At 36.1% G+C, this 22,305-nt stretch overlaps 1 protein-coding gene across 1 annotated transcript in view; it reads left to right on the top strand.

Annotated features, from left to right (window-relative positions):
* Ryk (receptor like tyrosine kinase) overlaps window positions 1–22,305 on the top strand; it is an 83,053-nt gene that overhangs the window by 11,710 nt on the left and 49,038 nt on the right. Inside the window, exon 2 of the mRNA XM_026383824.2 lies at window positions 12,125–12,246. Within this exon, the coding sequence (XP_026239609.1) occupies window positions 12,125–12,246 (122 nt within the window). The remainder of the gene's footprint in view (window positions 1–12,124; window positions 12,247–22,305) is intronic.

Here is a 22,305-nt window from a genome sequence, read left to right as displayed (position 1 = left end):
CAGGCTGAGCTTGAACTTGCCTTTGTCTCCCCAGTAGCTAGGATTGTAGGCATGTGCCACTGTGCCTGACTTTATGTTTCTTTTACTTACTATTCTTGGATAAGGTTTGGGAAGCATCTTGTTAAAAGATGCATCCCCCTGCAGTTGTGGTACAAATCACTTTGGGGGAAACTTTTAGGAAATTTTTTTAGATGACATATATGTTCTTTGGATGTGAAATTTTGTTCCCTGACCGTATGTTATTGTCCAGCTCTTTATAAATTCTTAGCTATCTGCTGTAGTATTTTTAGATTGGGGAAGATATCTGTATCTATTTGAGTTATCCATGTAAAAATCTAATGACTATATTCTTGCCTTGATTCAATATATCTTATTCCAAAGGTACTAGTGGAGGAAAACCTGAACACAGCTTTTGTAATGGGTTGCTTTGCATTTTCATTTTCAGGGATCACAGAATTACAGTGAAAGTTAAGTTCTGAGGTGGAATCTCGGGAGGATGGAGGAGAGGAGACTTTTAGTAAGTGGATTTTTCTACCTTGTAGTTCAGAGCATTGCCAACTAAAATTCACGCCAGTGATTTATTTTTAAGTGGATATTGATTTTGACCGCACATATCTTTTTTTTTTTTTTTAAACCACATATTTTCTTCCTGAAGTGTCACTGAAGTTAGGAAAGATGCTCAGAGACTGAAGATGGGCCAGTTTTTCTTCAGAAGGTCAGGGGTTTGCTTTTATGTCTCCTTGCAACTGATTCCTGAGCCCCTTCTCAGTATCAAAAGGGTGAGCTTGACTTCTTTCCTTGGTGGAGGCCAATCTTAATTGGAAAGGAGGCCAATTGAAAGAAAGGGGGTAAAGAGTGGGGGCATGTTGATATTGTTGATCATGCATATCTTTTTTTTCTTAAAGGCTGTCTTTAATCTTTATATTCCCTGTGTACAAATATACACTGTCAACTCAGTTCTATCAAGACACTTAATGTTGCAGGAGAAATATAAGGAAAATGCTGAATGTGGCAGAGAGAAGTTAGTGAACAGATTATTTAATATGCAGGATTATTGCTTGAACAACCATGAGGGTTGAAGACTTATTTAGTTTTTTAATTGAGAAGAAAAAAATACCCTTATCCTGTAATCTAACATTTTGTAATTCCCTGTTTTAAGACTTAGTTAAATATTAAGTCTCAGCTGATTTTTTAGGTAATTTGATTTTAGCTTGATTAATTAGATTTTGATGAACAATCTACTATTTATTTATTTCAGCTTATTAGTTTCTATAAGTTAGAAACATTTGAAATAAAAGCCTCCTATTTGTTTTCTTTTAGCATCCATTAAAGTATATTCTATGGTTTAATATGTATTATATGATTTCTTCCCTCTGATTAATGCCTCCTATACCAATATCCTTAGAACCTAGAAGATTGTCTTGCCTAAATTAATTTTTAAAGTTTTGACTGGCATGTGGAAACTGGATGATATCATAGAATATTTTGTGTTTTGGCTGGCATGTAGAAACCATGGATGATATCATAGAATAATAGAATTTTGTGGTGGAGGGGAGGACATTAACATCATCTCAGAATTCTAACTCTTTTGTTTTATAGTTGAGAAAATTGATGCTTAGAGAAGGTGGTTAAGTAATTGATTACCAAAGATAACTCAGCTACTTGGAAAACTAGGAAGAGAAGTCAGAACCTTGAACTTCAGTTCTGTCTCAACACTATCACTCTTGTTTTTCTTGCCTTAACTGATTTCTGACATTTCCTTTAAAATCCATTTTTTAATTATAGTCAGTTTTTATCAACAGCCAGCCATTCATGCATCATACATTCAGGTATCATTTGAGTAAGTACAAGTGCAATAAGACCCTAGCCCAGTGAGTGAGGTGTGCAAGGCAGTGGGAAGATAGACATGCTAAATACTATAAACATGACCCTTTACAAAGGTGGGGGGCAGTTTGCTGATTTGGCACTATTTAACTATAATTGCAGCCTTGGGGAAACCATAGCTGATTTTTAAAATCATCTGTAAAAAATGTTTGAATCATTGAATTACTAGCACGTGGGTTGATAGGTCAGGTCATAAAGAATACAGGATTTGAATTGAAGTTTGGACTTTGGACTGTATAGGGAAAATGGATTTTTCTTGATAGGTCTTGAGAGTTTTGCAGGAATACTAATGTTTCAGTGTGGAATTTGGGTTGTTTAAAAATAAAATTATGAACAAATGTTATACATTCTAATGAGAGCAACATTCTTACGTTCCTGGAATTGGCAGTGAGAACTTTATGTCTGGTTAATGTAATTAAGCAGCTGAAGTGTTTTTCATCCTAAGAATAAAAATATCCTGTGCATTCTAATGTCAGCCTGCTACTTCTTCAGTGCATGGCTGTTTTCACCCTTGCACATCTTCCAGCAGAACCCTTTCTACAATTTGCCCGCTCTGTTTTGCTTTGTCTTTCTCTTCTGGTCCTTTCAGTTTTGTCTTCTGGAGCTCCTGTTCTTCTTTAAGGTCTCCTCTGACTCTTTGCATTGTATTTCTTTATTTCTTCAATTTAACCAAAACTTAGTTTTCTGGTGTGATGGTTTCCTCATAACCAACCCTTTTCAGTACCCAGAAAACATTTTTTATTATGGTATCTTCCCCTTTGTGATGCAGGGACCAACTCACATTTTTTTGTTTTTAAATGGCATCTCACTGTATTCCCCAGGCTAGCCTTGAACTTTTGGACTCAAGTGCTCCTTTTAGCCTCTCAAGTGCTGGGACTATAGCCATGCACTATAGTGCTCAGCTTTAATAGTAATATTTGTTGAGGTAAAATTCACATAACACAAATTAACCATTTAAAAATGATGAGTTTGGTGACATTGCACACCACCTCTATCTAGTTTCAAGACATTTCTGTCACTCCAAAATAAAACCCATTATCTATGAAGCATTTTCTTCTCATTTTTCTCTGCCCCAATCCCTGGTGACAAGCAATCTGTGTTCTGTCTCTATGGATATATCTATTCTGGATATTTCATATAAATAGATTCATATAACGTGTGCTTTCGTGTCTGGCTGTTTTTACTTAGTGTAATATGTTGGAGGTTCTTCCATATTATAACATGTATCAGTACATCATTACTTTTTATGGCTGAATAATATTTCACTTAATGTATTTATATCACAGTTTATCCATTCATCATTTGGCCTGTTTTGACTATTACAAATAATGTTGCTGTGAATACGCATATACATATACTTGGTTTGAGTACCAATTTTTTAATTTGAGTATATACCTAGAATGGAATTTTGGATCATATGGTCATAACTAGTTTAACTTTTGAGGAACCACCAAAATGCTTTTCCACAGTGTCAGAAACATTTTTGCATTCTTTCTAGCAGTGTGCAAGGATTCTAAATTTTACCACATCCACACCAACATATGCTATTTTTGCTTATGGCTATCCTAATGGGTATGAAGTGGTACCTCATTTTGATTTTGATTTTCTTAGTGACAAATTAGATTGACCATCTTTTCATATGTTTTTTTGGTCATTTGTATATCTTCTTTTGAGAAATATCCATGCAAGTCCTTTGCCCACTTTTTAATTGAATTAATTGTCTTTTTGTTGTTGAATGTTGTTATAGTTTGGATGTGAGGTATCCCCCAAAAGCTCATGTGTGAGACACTGTAAGAAGGTTCAGAGGAGAGATGATCGGGTTGTGACAGTCTTAACCCAATCAGTGATTTAATCCCCTGATAGGGATTAACTGAGTGGTAACTGAAATAGTAGGGTGTGGCTGGAGGAGGTGGGAATTAGGGCATGACTATGGAATATATATTCTGTGTCCAGAGTGGAGACTATCTGCTTTCTGATCACCATGATGTGAGCTGTTTCCCTCCATCACCCTCTCCTACCATAATGTTCAGCCTCCCCTTGAGCCCCAAAGAATGGAGCCGGGCTTCTATAGACTAAGACTTCTGAAATTGTGAGCCTGCAAATAAACATTTCCTCCTCTAAAATTGTTCTGGTCAGATCTTTTAGTCACAGCAGTGAAAAAGCTGACTAAAACAAATGTTAAAGGTTCTTTGTATATTCTGGCTACTTGGTGCTTATCAGATATATGATTTATAATATTTTCTTTCATTCTGTAAGTTGTCTTTACCTTCTTGATAATGGTTTTTGTTGTATAGAATTTTAAAATTTGTATGAAATTCAATTATTCACTGTTTTTAAGTTGCCGCTTATGCTTTTGGTGTCATTGTAAGACTCCATTGTCAAAACTAAGGTCATGAAAATTTACTCTTTTTCACCTAAGAATATTTTGGTTTTAGGTGTTAATATTTTGAGGTTGTTGATTCATTTTGAATTATTTTTTGCATATGGATATCCAGTTGTTCCAGCACTGTTTGTTAGACTAATTTTTTTGCATTAAATTACCTTGGCACCCTTGTCAAAATTTTACTAGCCAGAAATATATAATTTTATTTTTTGGAATCTAAATTGTATTCCATTGGTCCACAGGACTATCATTATGCCAGTGCCACACTGTTTTGATTGAAATAGCTTTGTAATGAATTTTGAAACTAGGAAGTATGAGTCTTCCAACTATGTTGTTTTTAAAGATTGTTTTGGCTATTTGGTGCTGCTTTGCAATTCCATATTTTAGGATCTTCTTTTCCACTTTTGCAAAAAAGGCAGTTAGAATTTTGATAGAGATTGCACTGAGTCTGTAAATTATCTGGAGTAATATTTAAATCCTAACAATATTAAGCCTTCCCAGCCATGAGTATGGATGTCTTTTTGTTTACTTAGACCTTCTTTAGTTTTTTCAATAATGTTTGTAGTTTTCAGTGTGTAAGTATTTCATTTCTTTGGTTACATTTATTCCTATGTATTTTATTCTTTTGGATCCTATTGTAAATGGAATCCTTCCTTCCTTCCTTCCTCCCTCCCTCTCAGGTCCTTGTGCATGCAAGGCAAGCACTCTTCCAACTGAGCTATAGCACTAGCCCCTTGGTTTCCTTTTTGATTGTTCACCATAGAACTGGCTTTTACCATATATTATATCTTCCCTTCTTTGGTTGTTTTGCTCCAGGATAGTGACTCAGTATCCTCTTCTCCTGATTTTTGAGATTCTTAGTTATATAACCTTGGACCTACTGGAATTGTAGGAGTCATCAGGTCTCTACAGATCCTCAGTTTCTTTACCTTCAGATTGACTTTCATTGTTTCCCTCCCTTTATTCCAAAGGGATATCAGAACCTACCCTGATTTTCTCTCAGCTGTTACTCCTGGGGCCGTGCTGGTCTCAGTTCCCAGAAATCATTGGAATGACCACTTTAGACTTGATTCCCTTCTAAGCCCTTGGAACTTCTTGTTTTAATTTTGGCACCCCCTCCCTTCCTTCACATTCACTGTCTGGAACTAGGCTCCATTTCCTGGTTTCATAGTTATGCTACTCCTGACTTGCTGAGTAACTGACTCAGTAAAGCCTTACTGAATAAATTATTTAACTCACTTCCTTTCTACAACCATTCTTCACTATTTTACTTCTATGATGCCTACTATACCACTTCCTGCTGCTGTCCACTACCCATGCATTCACTTTGCATTTAATTACTTTAATCTTATTTGGTGGACTAATAATTCATAACAATTAGAAAGGAATAGATTATGTAGATCTTATCTTACTGTCTTAATTTTTTTTTTAGTGTATATTGAAGGAAAGAGAAAGGAAATTAAACTCAAATTAAGTATGATATTCTCTATTTTATATAACGCACAAAACAAATTTGATTAAAATTATTTTTATTAGTTTTATTTCCTGGTTATAATATGAAACATACTCCATATGATAACTTGGAACATGTATAAGACCATAAAGAAAAAGAAAAGTATCATATATTATTCAACCATGCATTGCCAATTTTTGGGAAATAATCTTTCCAATCATTTTTTCAAGGTTATTTTTTCTCTTGTTTAAATCTTTTGTAAGGATTAAGAGTATAGGTGACTCTTTGAGGTAGATTGCACGTCAGATTGTACTTCAGAATCTAAATGGTATGTTTCCCCTTTGACCGCTTCCCATTGTGCTGTGGTTAGATCGGGGCCTACATATTTTCTGACTTAAGAAACTGGTTGTTGTGGAAGCTAGAGAGGAAAAAGGAAAAGAAAAGGGAAAGGATGGAGATTTCAGAAGAAAATCAAGGGAGATCGTTAGAGGAAAAGGACCAGCAGGTAGAAAGGGTGAAGTGCTGGGGAGTGATATTGGCCGAATCATATTGTTATATTGTGTGCCGTGTACAAATCTGTAACAACAAATCCCCACCATTATGTATAACTAGTAATGCACCAATAGAAAAATGGGGAAAACAAAAGGAATTAATTGTGCTTTACTCTTATTTCAAAGAAGATGAATTTTCTACAGAATACCATCTTGGTGTGTGTATTAATTATGGCCATATTAATTATGGATATATATATATATTCATATATCCTGTACAAACTAGTTTTGTACTATTACCATAATTGTACTTAGCATTAGGTTCTCTTTATAGTTCTGCTTTTTCCCCCTATGCTTTTCCTTTTGATTTAGAGCAATAAAAATTTATGATTATTATACTTTCATCATGAAATATACTTCTTAGTAGAAAAATCTCTATTCCCTGTTAAAAACAAAAGTTTTAATTAGTCTCAGTATGTTTTACAGTAACTCTTTTGGGAAAGAATATGTGATTGGTATGTTTTTTGAGACCTTCTGAGACTCTTTTTTTTTTTTAACACCTTATAAGAATTTGTTGGTAATGGAACTCCTCAATTGCTCCCTGTTTCCCTGAAAATGATAGCTTTGTTCTTTCCTTGTCATCTTTGGGGTTTTCCATGTTATTCTCATTTGGATAGTGAGAATGGGTAATCCAAGAATTTTCTCCTCATGTCAGCCCCTTTGCCAATGATGAATATGCAGATTCTTTTCAAATTTTGGTGTTCTCTTTGGTCTTTCTTTTTATTTCATAGAATTTTCTCAGATTTTGCTTTTTTACATTTCTGGATATTTTAAGAGCAAGTTGGAGGAAAGGGATTTTAGTCATTAATCTTTTTTTTTTAATTATTGTTAGTGTTAACCTTGATATACCAAACATAATGCCTTTATAGACGTGATTTTTTAAAAATTGAATTTGGTTGTTGGAGGAGGGACTTTTTCTCTCTTACAGCCTTAATGTGTTTTTTTAGACAGTAATTGGATTTTGTTTTAGTGAATTGCTGTGACCTGTATGCATAATCCTTTAAACATTTTCTTGTAAACTTTTTTCTAGTTATATTTCATAGAAAACTTAAGAAAAAGAATAAAAGCATGTGATAAAAAAATCACTCATAATCTACAATTTATAATTAACTACTATTAACAGTTTTTGGTATTTCTTTTTTAAAAAATGGAGCACATGCAATGTACATATTTATATATATTTAACTTTAATTCACTGGGGAGTTATTGAAAACTTGAAATAAACATTAATCATTTAGGTGCTACATATTTTTAAAATTTGGTGCATATAGTCTGTATCTTGTGTTTTTTCATTTTACTGTTACATTCTAGGCAAAATCCAAATCATCAAAATTTACTTGTAGCATCCTTGTTCATGGCTTCATAGTCTTTTTTCAGTGTTTTTTGTCAGTTTTTGATCATTAAAACCTGTCTTCAAAAGAGGTACCATCATTTGATTGGAAGGCTATGTAATTTCTTAGAGTATCATCTATTTCCTTTTCCAAAGAAAGAAAAAATGTTGAAGAGCATTATTTTCTATAATGGATGTATTGTAGTCTATTAGTCATTGCCCCATTGCTGGTAATTTATAATTTTATCATTCAAATGGTAATTTTAACATTAGTGTCTGTACATAAAAAATTTGTGTCTATCTTTCATTTCCTTAGGATGGAATTTTTAGTATTGGAGTTACTGGGTCAAAGAGTATAAATATTTATAAAACTTTATATGTAGTCATAAATTGCTTGCAATATCCTGCTCATATGCATAAACATTTCAGTTGTAATATCAAATGCACTTTTAAAAAATCTTCAAGATTGCTTATTCACTAAAAATAACAGGATTTATGGGAAAAATAAGGTTAAGGGCAGACTGCTCAAGACCTCTGCAATTTTGAAACCAGAGTACTAACAGAAACATAATTGGTACCTTATGAGATAACTTGGGTAGCCCAGTCAAACCACTTAGTGTGGCCAAGGCTGCCTCAGAGGAAAGTTAAATCTATTAAAATTTAAGGGGCTGGAAATCACAGACCTAAATGGTCTAAGACAGTGTAGATAAAAGTAACTTTGTAAGCCTGTGGGTCTGCCATATAGGTGGGCTGTGAGAGGCTGACTGTGCACCTGAGGAGGGAACTGTGGGTGCAGATGATCACTTGAAATAGAGCTAAAGGGTTCTTGCTTGGCAGTATCTGAACTGAGTGAGGGTTCTTTCCCACTGGAAGTTATAGTTTTCTACCTGCTCTTCCAGTTCCTCTTGCCTGGGGAAATTCATATGTAAAATGGCACATCTGCCATGTTATACTGGCAGTATTATTTACTGTGTGAATCAGTATTGTAGGAACACGTCTTAATGATAGGACTGTCTATTTTCAAATTTGATAGGTGAAAATTTGAGTATAATTTGGATTCTTCCTTCCTTCTCTTCTCTCAGGGGAGCTCTACCACTGAGCTACATCCCTATCCCTTTTTAGTTTTGATTTTGAGACAGGATCTTGCCAAGGCTGGCCTTGAACTTGAGATCCTCCTGAGTTTCTGGGATTACAGTCATGGGCCTTCAGCTTGGACGGTTTCTTTAAGAAATTCAAACCCTTTCCAAGGACAAATAACTATTTTAGCTAATAAAGAATATCCATTTCAAAGCAAATGTTTTCAGAACTTTTCAGAAAATAGCAGCTGTTTAATAATTGTATTTCAATTTAATATCTCCATCTATAGTAGTCAATTTCAAATTTTAAATTTATTTTGGTGATCAGTAGGTGTTCATGGAGATTTGGATCACAGGCTTCAAACTTATCAGCCACTTATAAATGTTATTTCTTGATAACAGAAGCATCATTTTGTTGTAAGTCATTTGTAGCAGTGGCTTCATTCAGGCTTATACAGCGTTTAGTTACAGCACCTAAAATGACAGGAGGTAGGGGAGTTGGTTCATGATTGGAGTGTTTTCTGAGTGAGGTATGTATGTTGACAAGCTGGGGGAAAAGAAAAAGACGACCATGCTGGTGGAGAAGTAACTGAAGTAGTTGGAAAGTAATTGAATAATTGAAATAGTTGTAAGGTGGTGAGGAAATGATTGGTATAATTTAATGGGAGAAATAAGAGGATTTTAGATACCTCAGGTGGTCTGAACTCAGAAAAGCTGTGAAAACAAAGAAATCAAAGAGCTACTAGATACTGAGATGATATAGTTCAAGAGTTTGGAGGTAGAGTAATTTGCATATTGCTGCAACCCAATAGAATGGTTTGTAATTTGCATATTGCTACATTCCATAAAAAATGGGTTATTTTGGTATGAATGAAGGTTGTTGGAGTTGAGGAATCAAAGGAGCATTGAAGGGCAGGTTGGGAATGAGTTGGTTTCAAGGAATTTGGGAGTTTGCCATGATGAGTCATAGGATAGGGATTTATAGAAGTTTATAGATGGGTGTGGTGCCTCATGCCTGTAATCCCAGCAATTTGGAAGGCTAAGGCCAGAGGATCGAAATTGCCAGGTCAGACTACACAATTCAGTGAGACCCTATCTCAAAAAATGCAAAAAGGGTTAGGGATGTTTTGGATCCTTCCTTCCTTCTGTTGAACCCAGGGGAGCTCTACCAGTGCTAGAACAACCCTGGGTTCAATTCCTAGTACTGCCCACCTCCCTTCCCCGATTTACAAATTAGTTCTAGAATCCTCATTGAATGGAGGTAGCTGAGATATTGGGAAGGAAGGATAGAAGGTGTCACAATTGGATAGCATGATCCCACAGGAAACAAAACTTTTGACAAGAAGGCTCAGTAGTCATCCAAAGTGGTCATGGGGATCCAGAGCAATGCCCATGGAAGGTGGGAGAATGGGCTCTTTGGGTTCCACAAGGCCTAGAAAAAGTTACACTTCAGTAATGTGAGGAGATTGGTAAACAGAGTACTTTCAGGGGATGACAGAACACAGAAAGGTTCTGTAATTCATTGAAGGGGAATCATGGATGGATGGACAGGGTGTTAAGTGTGCCAGCACAAGTTAAGGTCCATGTAGACTTTAGAAGTCTGAAAAAGTTAGTTGAGTATATTATTTACTATCTTTATTCAGTCTTCATTTGTAATTTTGTAGAGAAGTCACTCTGGTATTTTCCAGGAGAATGTTCTCTGCTTAGGAACCTGGGTTTTGTTGAAATATTTGATTTAATAAAACTGGAGAAACCAGGGGCAATGTAGGGAGGACTAATGGGAAGGGATTGACTGTGTTCCTTAGTTTCATTTTATGAGATAAGAATTTAGAAAATTCCTAGTAGGACTAAACCACAAATTATTAAGTGACAGCATGTATGGCTTGAATTCATGCTTGTATTTTGTTCTTTATTTCTTGTCTAATTGTTAACAGCTATTTTTCATCTAGCTTTATATGGAGTTGAATTTGCAGAATCCCTAGATATTCTTGATACTTTGAACTGTGTTCTAGAAAACCTAAATACTCATACATTGTTTTTGCTATTATTACTAGTAATGACATTAGAAGTATTATTTATTAGGAACAGAGTTTCTTCTCTGTGAAAAATATTTGAAGTGTAAATTTGGAAGTTGTTGATCATTTAAGGTTAATCTTTTCCTTAAAGCTTTTTATGTTAGTGCTACTGCTGTTCTAGGACTTTAAAGGTTTTTTCCCCTTTGTCTTGTTTTTGTGATTCTGGGGATTGAACCCAGGGCCCCTCTACTGCTGAGCTACATTTCTGGCCCTTTTTAGTTTTTATTTTGAGACATGTCCTCTGCTAAGTTTCCCAGACTGTCCTAGAACTTGGAATCCTCCTGCTTCAGCCTCTTGATTCACTAGGATGACAGGTATATGCCATTGACCAGCTGTCTTAAAGTTTTTTGACATTTTAGTAGAGAGGTAAAACTTGAAAAAAGTTTTTTTCTTTTTTCTTTTTTTTTAACTTCTCTTAAAAATATTAGGTAAACTTTGCATTTAGATTTTAAATGTCCTGTTCTTTGAGTTTTGAAAAAATGTATACACCTATGTAACCAGGACTCTAATCAGATTTCAAACATTGTTATCACTCCAAGAAATTCCTTGATGCCTTTTTGTAATTCACCAGTCTCCCTTTCACCCCTTTCTCTTTTCATGCTACCTTAGATCTGAGTTTTATCACTATAAATCAGTTTCATCTGTATCAGAACCTTATCTAAATAGAATTGTATAGTTTGTATCCTCATGTGTCTAGTTTCTTTCACTCTAAGAAATTCCTCCTTGTTGCAGAGTCTTAGCAGTTGGTTTATTTTCACTGCTGAGTAGTATTCTGTTGTATGAACAATTGATTGTCTATTGGTATATGCTGATGGACATTTGTGTTGTTTCCAGTTTTCACTATTATTAATAAAATATTTGTTAATATTTGTGCACAAGTCTTTCTGTGGACATAATGTTTTTAGTTCTTTTGTATAATTATCTGAGTGGAATTGCTAGTTCACAGAGTAGGTACATGTTTGGCTTTATAGGAAACTACTAGCTTTTAAAAGCAGTTGAACATTTTTACACTCCCAGCAATTATGAGAGTTGGAATTGTTTTATACCCTTGCCAACATTTAATTTTAGTTATACTCTTAGGTGCTTAATGGGTCTCACGTTTTAACCTGTTATAGTCCATCCTCCTATATATATAGGACACCTATAAAAACCTAAACAGAACAATCTTTATGAGTGTCCTATAAAACTTCATAGGTTTTTATATAGGATGATGGGACATAATGGATTAATTTGTTTTTCTTTAATGACTAACTAATGAAGTTTATCACCCTTTTATAATATGCTTATTTGGCCAATTATATATCGTATTGTAAAATGTCTGCTTATATCTTTTGTCCATTTATTTAATTGTTATCTTTTAATTTTTTTCTAGGTCTTGATGCAGAACTCTATTATGTGAGAAACGACCTTATTAGTCACTATGCCCTCTCATTCAACCTATTAGTACCCAGTGAGACAAATTTCCTGCACTTCACTTGGCATGCAAAGTCCAAGGTAAGAGAGTGGTCAGCAGATGTTATGACAGGGTCACCCAGGACCCAGAGGCAAGGACTGTATTTGAGTAGTAGGCTTTCATTTCTACAGAAGGGTTAGTGGGTGGTACTGGATCTTTTTAGGTTTATATTTTAAATCTAGAGCCTATTCCTTTAAAATCTCTTAAATCCTTTACAGTGAAGGAGGCCATCATTTAGGTGATTATCACATAACAGACATTCTCTCCTTTCAGACTTTTCAAATGGGGTCTGCATCTAGCTTGAAAAGAGGACAGTTGGACCTGAAAATGACCTTGCTGTTATGGTGAAATCATATGTGTTGGGACTAGGGTAGGTTGGGAATTAGGTCTTCTTGATGTGTTTGATAAAATGGGTGTCATTTTTTTATTCATGGTGAAAATAGGGGATGGCAAGCACATGCCTGTGATCCCAGTGGCCCAGGAGGCTGAGGCAGAAGGATTGCTAGTTCAAAGCTAGACTCAGCAAGTTAGGGAGACCCCTTCTCTAAGTAAAATACTTTTAACAAAGGACTGAGGATGTGGCTCAGTGGTTAAGTACCCATGGGTTCAATCCCTAATACCACCAAAAAAAAAAAAAAAGTGTGGCAGACAACCCACCCATGTGTCTTTGGTGCGGCTGCTTAACATCAGGGGCTAAAACCCAAATAGTTAAGAATCTCTTGACTGGCTCACTTATTGTTGAATTCTTCACATTTCCTCTGACTACCTGGGTTCCTCAAATGTATGTTTTCCTTTAAGTCAAAGAGTGGGAGACTAAGTGTGGTCTTCCCACCCTTCCACCCACCCACCAACCAACCAACCAACTTGAGTTTCTCTGATCAGCTTTCTGTATAGGTTTTTGAGTGGGATATTAGTTGAGGAAAAAAAAATTTTACTATTAAAAATAAGTAAGAGGGGCTGGGGTTGTGGCTCAGCAGTAGAGCGCTTGCCTCGCACGTGAGAGGCCCTGGGTTCTATCCTCAGCACCACATAAACATAAATAAATAAAATAAAGATACTGTGTTCAACTACAGCTAAAAAATAAATATTAAAATAAATAAGTAAGAATACCTATTATAGCAGTTTTTAAGAATTATAAGGTGATTATGTGTTCTGATATTTGCTGCTGGTTGTTTAAATTTGCCTCACTTTAATATAGACTTTTTAAAATTTTTTTCTACGTAACAGTGCAATAATGCTTATTGGGGAAGTTCAAATATTACAGAAAATTGTTAAAAAGTAACAACTTTGTAGTTTTATACCTATAAGCAGTCATAGTTTATAGTTTGGTATAACTTCTTCAGGGTCCTCTTGTTCTTTCCTTTTAAGTAAAAAAAAAAAAAAGATTTTATGATATGTCTGTTCAGCAGTGTTTTCTCCCACCTAGTAACAATATATCATGACATCTTTCCATTTCTCTGTTTTACTCATTTTCTTTAATGATTTTATGATATTGAATGAATGGGTGATGTGTCATTATTAAGTGCCCCATTGATGGAACACAGATTTTTATTGGTATTTTACTATTTAAAATAATGCTTCCCTTTACTGTTACACAGTTTATTTCACTTCATTTGCTGGGCAAAAGCTAATGTAAAGGAATGGTGAAAACAATTGGTTATTCATCTTTTGTTGATATTTTACTTTACTATTTTAAATTTTTTAATTAAATTTTTTTCTGTCTTTTCCATTGATAAATATAGAAACAAAAAAATGTGCATATGTCTATAAATACAATAAGAACATCTTTGTCAGAAAGCACTGTATGGCATTGTGTCTGAATAGTAAATTATCACTGAGAAGTGAAGTGGCTGGGTCCAGAAGTGTATGTTTATAATTTTGATATGTATTGCAAAAATGTTTCTTGCTTTCCTCTTCCAAGATTGTACCAGTGAATAAACATTCCTTACAAAGTGAATAAGGGTACTTATTTTTTCTTTTCATTGCCAAACACTAGGCATTTTAAATATATTTGTTAGTGAGGTTAGTAAGAATGATTGTATAAATATACATCTATTCATGTTATTATTATATAAACTCATATTCATATTATTGTTAAATATACAAACACATACATTAAAATGTAGCTTGAGGAGTGATACGATTATAGTTAAGTTATCTTGGATCTTGGGTGCAGCTTGTGTGTATTGCTGTTGGGAACATTCCAGCTATCCCACTGTTGCCTCAGGGTATTCAGATATGGGGGGTGCTTTGCAGCAGTATAGAGATTACTTTAGGGTGAAAGCTGCAAAAATAGAAAATTCGTGTGAACTAATTAAGAACATTTAGTACATGGTAAGCTGGGTATGTGAAGTACCAAAATAAATGGTATAGATAATTTGGAAAAGGTCAAGTGTCCAAAGATATTGAAACCAGATATGTCAGTTGCAGTTTTTGAACACCTAAACTCTTAAAGGAAACTGAACTCAACACATTTTTTTTTTTTTAGTATTGTTACATAATATTGTGTGAATTTATTTTTTGGATAACTTGTCATTTCATGTAACACACACACACACACACAATACACACACATACTTTCTCCCCTTAAACTCTTTGAAGGTGAGTCTCAAACACGTCCCTTTACTCCTAAATATATCAGTATTTTCTAGGAACATTCATAACCAAAGTATAGTTATCAAAATCAGAAAATGTAAGTTATAATACTGTTACCTTATTAATGGTAACGACATTTCATAGGTAACCCCAATAATGTTGTTTATTATTATTTTTTTCACTAGTTGGTGTCTGTTTAGTTTCTAATTAATCTGAAACAGTTCTATAGCCTTTCTTTGTGTCTTTTGACCTTACAGTTTTAAAACACACAAGCCAGTTATTTTGTAGAATGCTCCTCAATTTGGATTGTCCAAGGTTTTCTCTTGATAAGATTGGAGAATGTTTCTGGCAGTAATACCCACAGAAGGGCTGTTCTTCAAGGCATGAGAGGTGTACACCTGATACCACTGTGCAGTGCTGGTTTTTGTTAACTCTGAATACTTGGATGACTAGATTTCTCCACAGTAAGGTGTATCCCTTTATAATTAATAAGTAATTTGTTGGGAGATTTGAAAGTATTGAAAGTATGAATTTGAAAGTATGTAAAAATCTCCCATTCCTCATTACTTTTTTCCACTAGGTTTTACCTTTGTTTAGAACTACATTGCCCTTTTCACCAGTACTGAGGGTGGTGCATCCTCTCTTACCCGGGAGGTCAGATCTACACTGGATAGCCAAATGGTGGGGGATTGTAAAAGGAATTTAAGCATTTGCAGAGTGACTGGTCTTGAATTTTAAGTTCCCTTGCATCTCTGAGACCCAGTGTATCTATGACATGTCTTTCAGGTAGAGAGGCTTCTTACTTTCTCCAAAACTTGATAGTAATTTTTTGTTATTGTTCCTATTTTTGATGTTGACAGTTATAAAAACAAAAAGTGCATTTTGAAATAGCGAAAAATGTAGTTATTCCTTTCAAAAGCTACGTCTGCTGACCTTGAGCAGAATGAAAATATTTCTGGGTACACTCAGGAAAAAAGGATGCTGATATGTCATAAGAGTGTTTGCTGGGCAGTATATGGGTTGTAATTTATGAATAAAAAAGGCAATGTAGGAAGTTAGATTTGAACAGAATGAAGCCTTTTGTTACTCATTCCTCTTTCAAAATGTACATACACTGATGTTTTTATTTGAAATGAGTTTCAGTGCTGTGATGTTGGTGGTGGTGGTTGCTTGGGTCTTGGGGGCCTGTCACAGGAGGAAGTTAGAGTAGAAGATAGAAGGGTCTCTGATGAATCTCAGTGGCTGGGTACATTGTAAATCAGGAGGAGCCATGGTATAGCTTTTTCCATATTGTTTATTTTATTTTGTGGAGCACAAATTTTAAAGTCCATGCTTAGCAGGCAACAAATGATATCATTAGTGCATATTTGGACTGCTGCTGCTGATGGGAAGTGCCTGGTAAGGTGGGAGTTCCCTGACTTGTTGTGGAGCCATCAGCATCTATTTACACATGCAGGCCAAAAGCCTTATCTCCTTTTTCTGTACCTTCTAAATCTAGGAGGTTCTCTTTCATAATTATATCATTTTTTTGTGGTGCTGGGGATCGAACCTGGGGCATTGTGGATGCTAGGCAAGTGCTCTTTCACTGAGCTACATCTCCGCTCTTATAATTACACCTTAAATTTCTACCTCTCTGGAAACCTACTGCCTTATCCTTAATTTTGGTCGTCATTATTTCTTCCAGGATATGGACAGTATTCTTAACTGAACTCCTTGCCTCAAATTGGCTTCTTCTTATACCATCCCCATAGCCATAGTAGGGACTCTCTGTTGCCACCAGAATGAAGTTTGATTTCTTGAGAGACCTTCATTATTTTGTCCCTGCCTTTCTTTTCTGCCTCCTCTTCAGCCAGTCATTAGTGCCATTGTTGTCTGTTTTGCAATTTCTTTTTCCTTTTTCTTTCTGATATGTGAGATTGAACCCAGGGGTGCATTACCACTGAGTTTACCTACCCTTTTTATTTTTTATTTTGGTACAGGGTCTCCCTAAGTTGCTTAGGGCCTCTCTGCTTGCCTCGAACTTGTGATCCTCCTGCCTCAGCCTCCTGAGTTGCTGGGATTACAGTCATGCACCACCTTGCCTGATCTGTCTTGCAATTTCTTGATCTATCACTTTGATGCTGACTGCTCTGCTAGAAATATCTTTTATCCAGTCAGTTCTTTTTTTACCTAATTAAGCTGGTGTCCCCTCTCCTCCAGCTGTAGCAGGTGCCTTTTCCTTATCCTTAGTGCCCTTCTCCTCTCTCATAACCCTAGTCATACTCCCAAGAATATTGTAAGAGTTGATTTTCTTTTCTGTCTCCCCCTTAGCTGCGGAATACCTCAAGATTATCCCCTGTGCCTGGTGTAAGCACCTCGTACTGACTGCAGAAGAAACAGGTAGCAGCCACAGGGCACAGCTCCACAAGGAGAACCTCTGAGGTGTTAGAGCTTTTCAGAGTTGCAATGTGCTGCTTTAGGAGAGGGGACTTTCCTGGTTCTGAAGTGTAAGGCAGGGTACATGAGACAGTAGGTAGACACATAGGATTTTTCAGGTATTTTACTCTGAAATTGAGTGAGATCAGTTTGGAAAAATGAATGGAATTTATAGATTGAATATGTAGCTGAACTTATTTGAAGAGTTCATCCGTAACAGGTATAAACATTTATGATAAAAAACTGGAATTTGTGTGTGTGAATCTAGTTTCAGGCTTCAGCCACCATCTCAGCTCCTAATTCTACTTCTGGGTCATGATGTGTGGTGATTTGAGCAATTGATTAATTGCAGTTTGTTCATTTTAAAAATTAATTTTACAAGTAGGCAATGTATGGACATGGTACATATTCAAAGGTATACAGTGAAAAATAAATTCCTTCCACTTTCTAAGTACCATCTCAAGCAATCCAGCCACCCCATTCCCTTTCTCTGGGTCACCCATTATTGCCTGATTCTTGTCTCCTAAAGATAGACATTTATTTGTGTGTGAATATGCAAGTGTATATGTCTATATATTTTAAACAACATACTCTATATTTTTCTGCAGTTTGCAGAGCGCTGAACAATGAGTCCTGATAAAAGTGCTCTGCACCTTCATGTAGAGTTCCACTTTCTTTCACCTTTAGATGTCCATATCACTTTTTTTTATATGAATGTACATTTTGGTTCATTGATCAGTTCCTAGGAGAGGAGATAAAGACCTATATTTGGGAGTGGCCTTGCTTAAAGTAGTAGCAGGGGCAAAAAGAGGCAGAGATGACTTGAAATGGGAGAGTCATCCAACATGATTCAGTGATAGGTTCTTCACCTGATATTTGGCTCTGAGATGCAGTCCTGAACTTTTAGAAGGACGTCTGTAGCTCCTGAGCTCTAACACTATCACAAATTCAGTTCTTACTTTTTAAGTCTTGCTAGAAGATGAAATATTTGCTTCCAAAGATCTCCAGACTTGCTGGTATGGCAGATATTTTAACATTAGTTGTCACACATCAAAGCTTTCGCTAATAGTGTTATTCTCCAGTGTTTACATAACTGTTTTGTCTTGCCAGATAGATTGTGGTTTCCTCAGAGGCTGGAGCTGTGTGTATCTTATTCTTAACATGTATGTCACATGCTTTAGTGAGTGAGTGGAAAAGACCATTGTGTAAATTGCGTTTAGAGATGGGAGTAGAATCTGGTATCGATTCTCTTTTACAAGGCCATGCATTTTAATTTTTTTTTTTAAAAGTAGACTACTGTGTGTTTTAAACAGATATTTAGTTTCTTCTATATTCTAGAACATTCCCTAATGCATCTGTTAAGTGTCAGTAGATATTTTAGATAGCTAAAAAGCAAAATATAGTAAGATGTCATGGAATACTTCCATCACCCCAAAGCTGTTCGTTGGTTTCAGGAATCCTTCCTCATTGTTGGGAGAGTCTGTGTGAACTTGTCTGAGTTCCAGCAGCAGCCCCTGGGGGCGAGCAAGCTGTGTCCCCTGCAGAGTGAGGTTTCTATGACAAAGGCAGCTCTGGTAATTTCAGAGAAATTAAGAGGGCTATTTGCTGTCTGGCAAGTGTATTCACTTTAAATGTGTACTCTGTGTGTTCCAGAAGGAAATGGCTTTACTCATCAGCTGCCTATTTGCAATTGCCATTTGTTTCCAAGTAAGGGAAGATTACCAAAAATGTTTATTTTTTAGCTTATTCAAATATTTATATTTTCTCTAGCTTCTTTTCTGAAGTATTTTGGTTCATTTTTTTCCCCCTGATAAACAACTGCTGTTCAAATTTTTTCATTCCAGTATATTATAAATTTAGTCTTTGAAAAGGTATTTCTTCAAAAGGTGTTTGGTAAGTGAGATTTCTTGTAGATCAATACATGCCAAAGTACAGAAAATTGGACTTCAATAATTGGAAATTCTTCTCTGATCTTAGAAACTGCAGTTTAAAAATTGATATCCTAAGGACTCATAGTCTTTCAAAAAGGAAGCCTTGGGCAGAAGGCAGGCTCCATGCAATTTTATACTCCTCCAGACGGTGGCGTGGCCAAAGAGGTCACTTTCTCAAACCTCCTGGCTAGCTCTTCGTCACCTCTTTCCATGCTCTAGTCTGCCTTACTCCATCAATTTCATCTCCTTCCCTCTCCCTTTCTCTCACCCTTACCACACTGAGGTGCTTTGGTGTTAGTCTTGTCCCTTACTCTCAGCACTGCAGTTAGGGCTTTTGATTCCTTTTTAAGGGCTCAGGTTCCTGGTTAGCTGCTCTTCTGTTTGCAGGAAAAGAGCTAGAATAAAGCAGACTGAGTTTGGCTTTGAATCTCTTAAAATTGAGGGCCATAGGACCACTAGGTAGATGTGTTTAGTAGGTAACTGTACATGTGGAAAGACTGAAGATAGAGACTAGTTGATAATGAGATCACATTGTGATTAAATTGGCTAGGACCTAGTATACTATGAGAGAAGGAATTTATCATTTAAAGAGGACAATGGACCTTTCCTTGGAACCGGGGTACAGAGGATGGATGGGCCCTCCAGCAGATCTGCTTGGTGCTGAAAAGAAAGCAAGATGGTTCCTCTGTTGGCTGAAGAGACAAGAGCATTATCTGAGAGTAAGGAAGAAGGAAGGGCAGTAGTGAATCCATAAGGGTCTGTGAGGTTTGGAATGAAAAAGAGTAGGGAGGAGAGGGACCACTGAAGAAGGGATTGCTGAGCAGGATAAAGGCAAACCCTGAGACTGGAGGTCATCCTGGTATAAGAGTACCTTCTCTCCAGAATGTGATTGCTTGCAACAGGCTGGGCAGCAGTAATAGAGTAAGAAATAGTCAGGATGCTGGCGTTGCCTTCTAAGAGTATAGAAGAGGAAGTAAACCAGTTCAGGTTGTCAACATCACTATGTCAGTAATGCCCTTTGGGAGGCACAGACTGTGGGAATGTGAAATCAAGTGGTCTTTTCTGGGCTGGAGGAGAAGGAAGTAGTTTAGTTGGTCACTGTATCCCAGTGAGACACATACATGAGCAAGCATAGCCCCTTGCTCATGTATGTGTCTCATAAATATTGACTGATTTCCAGTAGCAGAGATGAAGAGTTTTGTAGGAATCGGAGGTGGGTAGTCAGAGATAATAAGGGATATTTGATACAATGGTGTTTTTGTATTTTCTTTGGTTTTGAAGATGGCAGGAGACAAATGAGTTAAGGGCCAAGGCCTCTGTAGAGTTCTATGTGTCATTGGTGTAGCTGACGTGAGACCTAGCCATTAGGAGAAGATGTGAACTTCAGAGCAGAGGGGACTGTGCATATGAAAGAGATGTCTGGAAAGGACATATGGATCCTGAAAGACACTCATCCCACTGTGAAACCCCACCCATTAGGTGTTGTAAAAACTGAATGCTGGGTAAGAGAAGAGGTCACTTCAGATTGGGGAAGAAGGTTAAGAGGCTGAGAGTGTGGGAGGCTGTTCAGAATAGTGAGGTTACCCAAATGGGGGGTCAAACAGGAAGACTGTGACATTGCTATCAGTAGCACAAGAGGGTTTGTGTCTGAATCCCTGGGGTTGGCAGTAGGTTGATGGGAAGTATAGCATGATCGTAGGAGAGCTACTCTGGAGTGATTGGGGTCTGTGTTTATCAGAGGGAATCTGCCAGTTTAACAGGTACATAACATAACAGGTGTGGTCTGTTAGTTATCCTGTTTGATTCTCATGTTGTATTCACATTCTACAAAGCTTGAAAAGGGTGCTAATTTATGTAAGGGTCACCTGGTACCATAGTTCCAAATCTATTTTTTCTGTGTTAATTTTTGTACCTTCCTTTGATAAGTGGTCCTCTTCAGAGATATCATGGTATAGTGATACAGTCAATGATAAATAGTATAGAACAGTAAATGCATTCTCTTCATGTTTTAGGGCTCATTCCTGGCCCTTGACTATAGCTCTGTATCACCCCCTGGTGGCAGCAATATTTTTGTGACTATTAACACTTCTAGCCAAGGTATCACTGATTCACTAATATGATGCAGGGGGAACATTTGTTTTGGGCTTTTTGTTTGTTTGTTTTGTTTTTTTCTCAAAGGTATAGTCAGGTTTATTTAGGAATGTAGATAAATACTCTAGGGAGAATGAAATCAAGAGGGAGAGGTCTTTGGGGTGTAGCAAGGAATATACACTCAATGTGGGCTATCTCCAGAGGGAAAGATAGCCAGAATATTTCTTTTGTGTTCAATGTGCTACCAAATAAAGATTTTAACAGTTGTTTGTGTACCTACCTAAATAACAAAGGAGAATTTGATATTCACATCTCTATAGTGTTTAGCTCAGGGACCCCCAGAGAAATTCAAAGGGGGAACCAAATATACTGGGTTGATTGAGTCCCCCTTCTTATCCATGGGTGACAGCACCCACTGCCTTAGCTGATACCCAGGGACCATTCATTCCCTATAGTCTGGGATGATACTTTTCCTCTTTCATCTTTATTAGATACACCATTTCATTGACATTTTAAAATATAATATAAACATATTTATCTCCTTAAAAAGAAGATAGAAAAACTCTGGGACCCTCCTTTCCCACCTGTCTTCCATTCTTTCTAGTTAAGTTTTGTTTTTTAAAAATTTAAATTAAATTTATTTTAATTGATATATTTTTATATCAATATAAAAGTTGTACATATTTATAGAGTACCATGTGATGTTTCAATATGTGTATACATTATCTGTCTCCTCAAACATTTATCATTTATTCATGGTGAAAACATTCAAATTTTTTCCTTCTAGGTTTTTGATGTATGTAGCACATTATTGTTATCTGTATCACTCCACCATGCAATAGCACTCCTGAAGTTTTTACTTCTGTTGCCCAACCTCCATTAATGACCTTTCTGCTCTGAACTTCTATGAGATTTACTTTTTTAAATTCCATATATGAATGAGATCATGAAGTACTTGTCCTGTGCCTGGCTTATTTCATGTAACATAATTTCCAGTTCGTGTTGTTGCAAATCACAGGAGTTTACCCTTAAAAAACTTTTTTTAATGGCCGGATAGTATAGCATTGA

Source organism: Urocitellus parryii, chromosome 2, assembly GCF_045843805.1.
Source record: "Urocitellus parryii isolate mUroPar1 chromosome 2, mUroPar1.hap1, whole genome shotgun sequence".
NCBI classification, from domain to species: domain Eukaryota; kingdom Metazoa; phylum Chordata; class Mammalia; order Rodentia; family Sciuridae; genus Urocitellus; species Urocitellus parryii.
The sequence above is the reverse complement of the archived record's forward strand: the minus strand, read 5'-3'. Positions and strand labels throughout refer to the sequence as shown.